This window comes from Otolemur garnettii, unplaced genomic scaffold (assembly GCF_000181295.1).
Source record: "Otolemur garnettii isolate 467f Iridium unplaced genomic scaffold, OtoGar3 scaffold00111, whole genome shotgun sequence".
In the NCBI taxonomy this organism is placed as follows: domain Eukaryota; kingdom Metazoa; phylum Chordata; class Mammalia; order Primates; family Galagidae; genus Otolemur; species Otolemur garnettii.
In genome coordinates, this window is record NW_003852506.1 from 6,531,798 (window position 1) to 6,542,102 (window position 10,305).

At 39.8% G+C, this 10,305-nt stretch overlaps 1 protein-coding gene across 6 annotated transcripts in view; it reads left to right on the top strand.

Annotated features, from left to right (window-relative positions):
- The window catches only part of RWDD2B (RWD domain containing 2B), a 17,362-nt gene extending 9,218 nt beyond the window's left edge, over nt 1-8,144 (top strand). For all 6 annotated transcript variants that reach the window (XM_023517443.1, XM_023517439.1, XM_023517442.1 and 3 more), the window contains 4 exons: nt 5,671-5,897; nt 5,984-6,051; nt 6,167-6,529; nt 7,515-8,144. In XM_023517443.1, the coding sequence (XP_023373211.1) occupies nt 5,691-5,897; nt 5,984-6,051; nt 6,167-6,529; nt 7,515-7,749 (873 nt within the window). In that variant the 5' untranslated portion in view covers nt 5,671-5,690 and the 3' untranslated portion in view covers nt 7,750-8,144. The remainder of the gene's footprint in view (nt 1-5,670; nt 5,898-5,983; nt 6,052-6,166; nt 6,530-7,514) is intronic.
- Nucleotides 8,145-10,305: the final 2,161 nt, after the last annotated feature.

Consider the following 10,305-nt stretch of genomic DNA (forward strand, 5'->3'; position numbering starts at 1 on the left):
AAAAAAAAAAAAAAAATAAGGCTACCCCCTACCACGCTGTCAGGGGACACCACTGGGGGAAGAATAACAAGGCATAACTGTCCCTCTTAGTCAGGGCTTATCATTAGAGTCCTCTGGTAGAGTCACAACTTCCATCTCCACCCAGCAATAATGAAGAGTTCCCTCTCCCACATTTCAATTGTCAGTAGATACTAAGCAGGAGACCAAGCCTTCGACCCCACAGGCAGCACCCTTTTTTTTTGTTTGTTTTTTTGAGACAAAGTCTCACTATGTCACCCTTGGTACAGTGCTGTGGCGTCACAGCTCACAGCAACTTCAAACTCTTGGGTTTAAGTGATTCTCTTGCCTCAGGCTCCCAAGTAGCTGGGTCTCCAGGCACCTGCCACAGTGCTCGGTTATTTTTTTGTAGGTTTGATTGTTGTTTGGCAGGTGCGGGCTGAGTTCGAACCAGCTCTGCTGTATGTGGCTGATGCCCTAGTCGCTGAGCCATAGGCACCGAGCCAAAGCAGCACCCTTTTTCTTGCTATAGGAGTATCAGAAAAAGGATGCTAAATTAGAAAATCTAATAATATCTAGAGTTTCATAATACACAGAATGTCAGGTTTTAATCAGAAATCATTCATCATACCAAGAACCAGGAAGATCTCAAAGTAAATGAAAAAAAACAATGATAATCAATAGAGCCCAACACCAGGATGACAGAGATAGTATAATTACCTGATAAAGAACTTAAAACACCCATCTTAAAAATTGCACTGTGCAATTACAAACACACTTGAAACAAATGAAAAAGTAGAAATTCTCAGCAAATAAATGGAAGATGTTATATAGAGAACTAAAGGGAAATATTAGAAATGAGAAATACAGGCTGCATGTGGTGGCTCAACCCTGTTATCTTAGCACTCTGGGAAGCCAAGGTGGGAGGATAGCTTGAGCTCAGCAGTTCAGGACCAACCTGAGTGAGAATGAGACCCAGTCTTTACCAAAATAATTAAAAACCTGCTTTGTACCCATAGCTGAGTGGTTAGGGCACCGGCCACATACACCGGGGCTGGTGGGTTCAAACCCTACCCAGGCCTGCTAAACAACAATGACAGCTACAACAACAAGAACAAAATAGATGGGCATTGTGGTGGGCACCTTTAATCTCAGCTACTTGGGAGGATGAGGCAAGAGAATCGCTTAAGCCCAAGAGTTTGAGGTTGCTGTAAGCTGTGATGCCATGACACTCTACCAAGGGCGACATAGTAAGACTCTGTCTTAAAAAAAAAAAAAAAAAGAAAAAGAAAAACTAGCTGGGCGTGGTGGCAGGCACCTGTAGTCTCAGCTATTTGGGAGGCTGAGACAAGAGGATCACTTGAAGAGACTGAGGTTGCTGTGAGCTATGATGCCATAGTACTCTACCCAGGTTGACAGAGTAAGACTCTGACTCAAAAAAAAAAAGAAAGAAAAGGGTGGTGCCTGTGGCTCAAAGAGTAGGTTGCCAGCCCAATATACCAGAGGTGGTGGGTTTAAACCCAGCCCTAGCCAAAACTGCAAAAAAAAAAGAAAAGAAAAGAAAGAAAAAAAGGAAAAGAAATGTAAAGTACAGTATCTAAAATGAAAAACGTAGCGGGGCTTTGCGCCCATAGCATGGTGGTACCATGACAGCCACATACATCAAGGATGTCAGGTTCGAACCTGGCCTGGGCCAGCTAAACAATGACAGTTGCAACAAAAAATAGCCAGGTGTTGTGGCGGGCACCTGTAGTCTCAACTATATAGGAGGCTGAGGCAAGAGAATCACTTAAGCCCAAGAATTTGAGGTTGCTGTGAGCTGGACACCACAGCATTCTACTGAGAGCAACATGTAAGACTCTGTCTCCAAAAAAATAATAATAAAAATAAATAATATTTATTATCTTTAAATAATTAAAATAAAAACTTAGTGGACAGACTCAACAACAGAAGGAAAGAGACAGAGGAAAGAATCAGTAAACTGGAAGATACAACAATATGAATTACTGAATCTGCTTAACAAAGCCCCACAATAAACAACTAGAGTTTTGGGGATACGCAGGACTATAACAAAATATCTTAACATTCATGTCATTGGAGTCTTAGAAGGAGAGAAGAAAGAGGGCATGGTTGAAAAACCACTCATGGGGCTTGGTGCCTGTGGCTCAAGCGGCTAAGGCGCCAGCCACGTACACCTAAGGTGGCAGGTTCAAATCCAGCCCGGACCCACCAAACAACAATAATGGTTGCAACCCAAAAATAGCCGGGCATTGTGGCGGGCGCCTGTGGTCCCAGCTACTTGGGAGGCAGAGGCAGGAGACTCGCTTGAGCCCAGGAGTTGGAGGTTGCTGTGAGCAGTGAAGCCATAGCACTCTACCCAGGGGGACAGCTTGAGGCTCTGTCTCAAAAAAGAAAAGAAAAAGAAAAACCACTCATGGAAATAGTGGCTGAAGACCTCCCAAGTTTGTCAAAAGACATGAACATACAGATTCAGGAAGCCTTGTGAGCTACAAGCAGCACAAAACTGCAAAAATCATCAGTGCATATCATAATCAAACTGTTGAAAGCTAAAGATAAAATCCTGAAAGCGGTGAGAAAAAAATGAACCTTACACATAAAAAAAAGCAGTTCAGGCCAGCATGGTGGCTCACACTTTAGGAGGCCAATGTGAGAGGGTCATTTAAGGTCAGGAGTTCAAGATCAGCCTGGGCAACACAGCAAAACCCTATCCGTACAAAAAATTTAAAAATTAGCCAGGCACAGTGGCATATGCCTGTAATCCCAGCTACAGTAAGCTATGACTCTGTCTCGTAAAAATAAAAACAAAAAAACGGAAGAAAAAATATAGTTCAAAGGAGAGAAGATTTCTCATCAGAAACCACTGAGGCCAGATGGAAGGGAGATAACATTTTTCTTTCTTTTTTTTTTGGTGACAGAGCCCCAAGCTGTCCCCCTGGGTAGAGTGCTGTGGCATCACAGCTCACAGCAACCTCCAACTCCTGGGCTCAAGCGGGTCTCCTGCCTCATCCTCCCAAGTAGTTGGGACCACAGGCGCCTGCCACAACACCCAGCTATTTTTTGATTGCAGCCATTATTGTTGTTTGGCAGGCCTGGGCTGGAATTCGAACTCGCCACCTTAGGTGTATGTGGCTAGCACCTTAGCCACTTGAGCCACAGGCACCCAGCCGAGATAACATTTTTCAAGTGGTAAAAGTAAACAGTCAAGCCAGAATACAGTATGTAGTGAAAATACCCTCCAGGCATTTTAAGATGAAGGAAGTACAACAGATTTGTAACCAGCAGACCTACTCCAAAAGATTGGTTAAAACAAGTTCTCTAAACAGAAATAATTACCTGTATTGTGAAAGAAATATCACAATTTAGACCTGTTCTAGAACTGTGAAGACTGAGACTTAACCATCTGTTATGGTTTGAATGTGTCTCCAAATATTCATATGTTGGAAACCTAATCCTCAGTGCAATAGTGTTAAGAGGTAGAAACTTTCAAAGTTATTGGAGTGGGTTCCTGATAATGAATTTGGCCCCCTTCATCCCTCTTCCTCTCATTCTCACCCTTTTTTGTCTTCCACCTTCCACCATGGGATGGCTCAGTAAAAAGGCCCCTGCAAGATGCCAGAACCATGCCTTTGGACTCCCCAGCCATCAGCACCATGAACCAAATAAATTTTGATGTATTGTAAACTATGCAGTCTCGGATTCTCTGTTATACACATAGTAACAGAAAACAGACACAGGCATACTCCAATAGAAGTACAGAGATGCAGCTAACTTTACAAATAATGGGCTGAGGAATTTGGGGCATTAGATACAAATTTGAGAATTGTGGACATTTAATATTTGATGATATTTGGCACCATGAGATGGTAGAGAAGGTGAAGAGGGTCAGACCAAATCCTAAGGGATGCTAACATTTTAAAGCTCTTGTTTAGCCATAGTATAGTACACTATATAATTATAACTCATTAAGGCTGTATAAAAAAAAAAACAGGGAAGGAAAATTCTGTGTTATAAACATCATTTTCCATACATTACTCTTTAATTTCAGTGCTATTACCAGTTTTTTTTTTTGTTTTCCAAGTTTGATAGATTTTTTCTAAAGTTTATATGGCAAAAACATCTGAGAAGATCCAGGAAACTTAAAAATTCTAGAAGAGTGACAGCTGTGAAGAGATGGAGAAGAAGTGATTTACTAACCCCCATCATATTCATTTGATGAGTAGAGTATTGGGCCATCATACAGCGAACAGATCAGTGTAGCAAAATACTTATGGTCAATAGCTAGTATATATTGAAAAAGGCATTTCACATGTATTATAAGATATATTGGTACAGATCACTAGCCAAATGGAAAGAAAATTAAGCTGGAGATTTCTCTTACTGTTTAAACCAAAGTAAATTACAGATGGATTGAATACATTTAAATGTAGAAATTGAAAATATAAATACTCCAGGTTAAAAATGGAAGAATTTAAAAATAATCTTGCAGTAGAGAAGTCTTGTAATCGGGGCATAAAACCCATAAAAGAAGAGAGTGGTAAAATCTTTTCTAAAAATGTATTAAGAATTTTTTTAAAAAGGAACGGGGGATTAAGTACAAATTTTAAACATCTATATGGCAACTTTCTGGAAGGCAATTTAGTATTTATTAAAATTTAAAATGTTTTACCTGTTCAACAATCCACATCTACAAGTTTATTTCTGAATATATAATATAGCTCACCATAGTGTATATATAAAAATAATTTCCATTATAGAATTGTTCATATTAGCAAAAATATGGAAATAACAAGTGCTCAGCAGTTGGTATACTATGGCAAATTACAGCCTAGCTACATGATCACTAGTACAGGCAGCTATGAGAGTGAGATCAGTATGTGCTGACAGTGAACAGATCTCCAAATAGGTTTGGTAGGGAGGAAGATAGGAAATAGGGAGATATATATATATATATATATATGAACCCCTTTGGATTTTCAATTTGTATGCTGTGTATATCTCACTCCATGTATTTACACATACAAAACATGTATTTTACACATGTGTATATGATGCTTAAAATTTGTTCTGATAAGACACCAGAGAATATTAAGTGGGTAGAGACCTGCAGCAGGAGACTGTCTTCCTTTTTTAACCTTCCTCTACCATTCGAATTTTTCTAACCTCATAGGTTTTATTTTTTTAATGTCATCAGGTTACTTGAGCTGTGGAATAATTCACCGTTATTTTTCTTTCTTCTTAAAAACTAATGACATCAGTATTCATTTAAGAAAAAGAAATTAACCATTCACATCACTATACATTCTTATTTATTCTGTTCATTCTAGGTTTCCAAGATCAGATCCTGTCTTCTGGCTATATTATTAATAGAGTTTTTTGACTATATAGTTGGTTTACTTCAGTGAAATTGCTCCGGTGGTAGCTAAAGATGTCAGATCAACTGTCTGGTTGCAAAGGAATTTAATGCCTAGTTATTAGAGTTTTGTGGTTTTCAATGGATTGTCCTTTATTTTTATTTTTAGCATATTAAATCTGAAAGTAGAATAATGGGAAGAGACTGATTAGTTTTTACAATTTATGAAGAAATCAAATTTTTGTTGAATAACTGTGTTGATCTGTTGAGTATATGTAAATTACCTTTCTTTACTTCCTTAGAAACTTACAGGTGTCCAAAAATGATTGAGATAGAGCAGGCGGAGGCCCAGCTGTCTGAGTTAGATCTGCTAGCCAGTATGTTTCCTGGTGAGAATGAGCTCATAGTGAACGACCAGCTGGCTTTAGCAGAACTGAAAGCTTGTATTGAAAAGAGGACAATGGAGGGACGATCTTCAAAAGTTTACTTTACTATCAATATGAACCTGGACCTATCTGAGGGAGCAATGGTAACTCAATTTTGTTTTTGGAAAAATGGAAACATGTCAAGGTTGAAAACAGCACTTAGAGTGATTACCTTCTTTTTTTTAATCAGGTGATGTTTTCTCTGGCCTGTATTCTTCCCTTTAAATACCCTGCAGTTCTGCCTGAAATTACTGTCAGGTATGTTACAGAAACTCTTTCCAACTTTAGAGGTCAAAATTAATCTAAAAGTAATTCTAAATTTTTTCTCTTCCAAGCAAGTTGATTTAATTTTTCCTCATATCTTTTCCATCAGATCAGTATTATTAAGTAGATCCCAGCAGACTCAGTTGAACACAGATCTGAGCACATACCTGCAAAAGAATTGTCTTGGAGATGTGTGCATACTGAATGCCACAGAGTGGGTTAGAGAACATGCCTCTGGCTACGTCAGCAAAGATATCTCATCTTCCTCCATCTCAGTAAGCACAGTCCAGGCAGTCGATCTCATCCTCACAAGACTCTGGATCTACAGCCATCATATCTACAACAAATGCAAAAGGAAAAATATTCTAGAGTGGGCAAAGGAGCTTTCCCTGTCTGGGTTTAGCATGCCTGGGAAGCCTGGTGTTGTTTGTGTGGAAGGCCCACAAAGTGCCTGTGAAGAATTCTGGTCAAGGTTTGCTTTTACATGTTTTATATGTCATGTCAATAATTTCAGTATTAAACAAGGTACAGTTATATGCTGCACAATGATGTTTCATTCAGCAATGGACCATATATATGGTGGTCTCAGAAGCTTATAATAGAGCATATATAGGAACCTGATGTATACCTCTTGATACTGGCATGGCAGATCAAGTAGGGCAAGTGACTGATACTCAGTAATGGTGCTGGGGCATTTGATTTTCCATGTGAAAAAAATACACATAAATAAAAAGATACATACTATCTAGATTTGTGTAAGTAGGCTCTCTGATGTTCACATAATGACAAAATAGCCCAAAGACGCATTTCTCTGAATGCACTGGTAAGCAGTGCATAACGATCCTGGAGATGTGGATAGTTGGTTTAGCATCTATCCTGGTTTTAGGATAGCATGGTGTGGTAAGCATGTTCCAGGAGTTATATCTTCACGGGGATTCAGTCTCAAATCAGTAGATAAGGCAAACTCACGTATAGGCAGCATTCTCCCCTCATCTGACACAGTACACATAGGAGACATTCTGTAAATATCTGTTCAACAAATTGAGTCCTTGCTCAGGTCACTATGATCTGTTTCCATGGATCTGATTCTTCCCTCATCTTAGTGATACCATAAGCTGTACACCCTGTGAAACAAGGGGCTTTCCAGAAGCACTAGAATTGCTGCTAGCATTCTCATTTGTCTACTGATACCCTATATGAGTTTCTGAGGTCCTTTAGTAGTTTTGAATTCACCAATTTTCCACATTCTAAAATACTGATATGAATCAATAATGGTAACAAATGATTTGGGGATGCCCAGAATCACATTTTATTGAGATATTAAACACCTGTAAGATAAAAGTAGATTTCATTACTTCAAGGAAGAGGCATTGACAAATCTGTTTTATAACTTCTTTCAGTGCTCTGGAATATATAAACACATTTTGGTAATTTTTGCTGTGAAAATTTCTTTTCAGACTCAGAAAATTAAACTGGAAGAGAATTTTAATTCGCCATCGAGAAGACATTCCTTTTGATGGTACAAATGATGAAATGGAAAAGCAAAGGAAATTTTCTATTTTTGAAGAAAAAGTGTTCAGTGTTAGTGGAGCCAGAGGAAACCACATGGACTTTGGCCAGCTCTATCAGTTCTTAAATGCCAAAGGATGTGGGGACGTTTTCCAGATGTTCTTTGGTGTGGAAGGACAATGAGCAGAAGAGGAGTTGAAAGTACTTTGTCACTGTTGGCTTTTTTTTCTCCCATTTTTTTCTTGAAATATTAAGTAATTTTATTTTAGCTCAATTGTAGATTGCTGAGGGGAGGGAACTAGTATAGCTGGAATGCATCTGTTAAAAATATGTCATGACTAAAACTAGAATTGAGTTTCAAATGTTAATCTTCACATGAGAAATCAATTATCTGTAAAGGTAATATTGGCAGTGCAACTTGCCAGCCATTCTCAACCCCTTTTTCCCATATCTATTTCTACTACAGGTGCAGTTAGGTCATTTCTTCCCCCTTTTTCTGCCATAAACATTGAAATGATGGCTAGAGCTGGAGTGGTCCTTTCACTCTCTTTTAGACAGATTCTCACTATGCTGCCCTGGGTAGAGTTCCATGGTGTTACTGTAGATCACAGCAACTTCAAATTCTTGGGCTCAAGAGTTCGTCTTGACTGCCTCCCTAGTAGCAGGGACTACAGGTGCCTGCCACAATACCCACCTAGTTTTTCTATTTTTTTTAGACAGGAGCCTCCAACTGTCCCCCTGGGTAGAGTACTGTGGCATCACAGCTCACAGCAACGTCCAACTCCTGGGCTCAAGTGAGTCTCCTGCCTCAACCTCCCGAGTAGCTGGGACCACAGGCGCTCTCCATAACACCTGGCTATTTTTTGGTTGCAGCCGTCATTGTTGTTTGGAGGGCCTGGGCTGGATTCGAACCCGCCACCTTGGGTGTATGTGGCTGGCACCTTAGCCACTTGTGCCACAGGCTCTGAGCCAGTTTTTCTCTTTTTAGTAGAGATAGAGTCTCGCTCTTGCTCTGGCTGGTCTCTAACTCTCCAGCTCAGGCAATCCACTGCACTCCGTCTCCCAGAATGTTAGGATTACAGGTGAGAGCAACCTTTCCTGGCCCTGGAGTAGTCCACTCAACTACAAGCAAGGAAGGAAGGGCCAAGAGAACCAGAAATGCCAGTCCTCACATTGTTGAGCTGCTGGTTTAACTTCAGCCCCTGCCTATCTCTAGAGGTGTTATTATGAAATAAAATCAGTTTTGTTTAATTGGTAGTTGGAAACCAGTTATTAAATAGATTTTTTTAAAGCTTTAGTTTTTCATTGACCATTTGATGTACAAATAGGTGAAGTTTTTCTTTAAATATAATTTGCAGTTCGTCTCTACTCCATATGCTTATCCTCTGCCCCTGCTCTTTGGGCTTGCATCAGAGGAGGCTGAGGCATGAGTGGAGCTCATATGTCTTTAATAGGTCTCAACAATTCATCAAATTGGTATTGTACAGAGTTCACTTTTGGCAAATTGTATTTATACAAACTTTTCATTCTGGCGTTCTGTAAATTTATTCTTAGAAACCTGACCTAGAGTTAAATAAACTAGTTCTTAAGGCCCTCTATAAATCAGTTCCCAAAGCATTCATTAAATATTTACTAATTGCTAGTACTCAGGTTGGTACCATGTGTTCGATATTTTGTAGAGTCAGAATCTTTAAGACACTTGGAATGTAGTTGGGGTAAGAATTTAGTAAAAAGTTAGATGCAAACTATGCCCATATCTAAGCAACCTGTAAGTCAAATATAGTATATATTAAATAACACAATGTAGAAGTCAGAGGAAATAAAAAATAGAATAAGACATTATGATAAATCTTTTTTTTTTTTTGAGACAGCGCCTCAAGCTGTCACTCTGTGTAGAGTGCCATGTCATCATAGCTCACAGTAACCTCTAATTCTTGGGCTCAAGCAATCCTCTTACCTCAGTTTTTCTATTTTTAGTAGAGACAGGGTCTTGATTTTTGCTCAGCCTGGTGTTGAACTCTGAGCTGAAGTAATCCACCTGCCTCAGCTTACCAGAGTGCTAGGATTACAGGCGTGAGCCACCACACCAGGCCAATATGATAAATCTTAAATAAAAGGCAGATAAACACAAATGAGAATCAGGTTGGCATATAAAGTGCAGTTCTTGTACTGGACATAAGTCTTATGTGCCTCAGAGTTCTTCCCTGATGCCCACCTCCCATTCACCTTGTCAGTTGCCCTAGAAATCCCAGTTTCCCTGACTGCCACCAGACAGCCAGGTGGACTGTGTGTCTAAGGTTTCTAACTCCTCCAGCCACTACCAGACTTGGATGAAATAGTCTACAGAGCCTGGGATCTGACGTTCCTAGAGACCACCAAAGGTGGCAAATAATGCATATATTATTTCTAGCAGAACTAAACTGCTAAAACATTGTCAGTCTTTGTATAGTATCTTAAAAACTTTGCTATATAGGGGGGCGGAGCCAAGATGGCGAACTGCAGCCAGCTTTTTACAGAAGCTCCCGTCCAGAAGGAGGCTGAAAGGACAGAACCTTAGCAAAGTAGCTGATGGTTTGGAGCAGAGACAAGAGAGAAGATTGAAGAGTGCACTTCAACCTTCCTGAGGCGAGCTGCGACCCTGAAATTACAACCAAAAGGTACAAAATCCACCACCAAGCAGGGGAGTCCCCTCCCCCACAACAAGGGCTCACGCAGTTTACTCCATGCAAACAAGCGAGC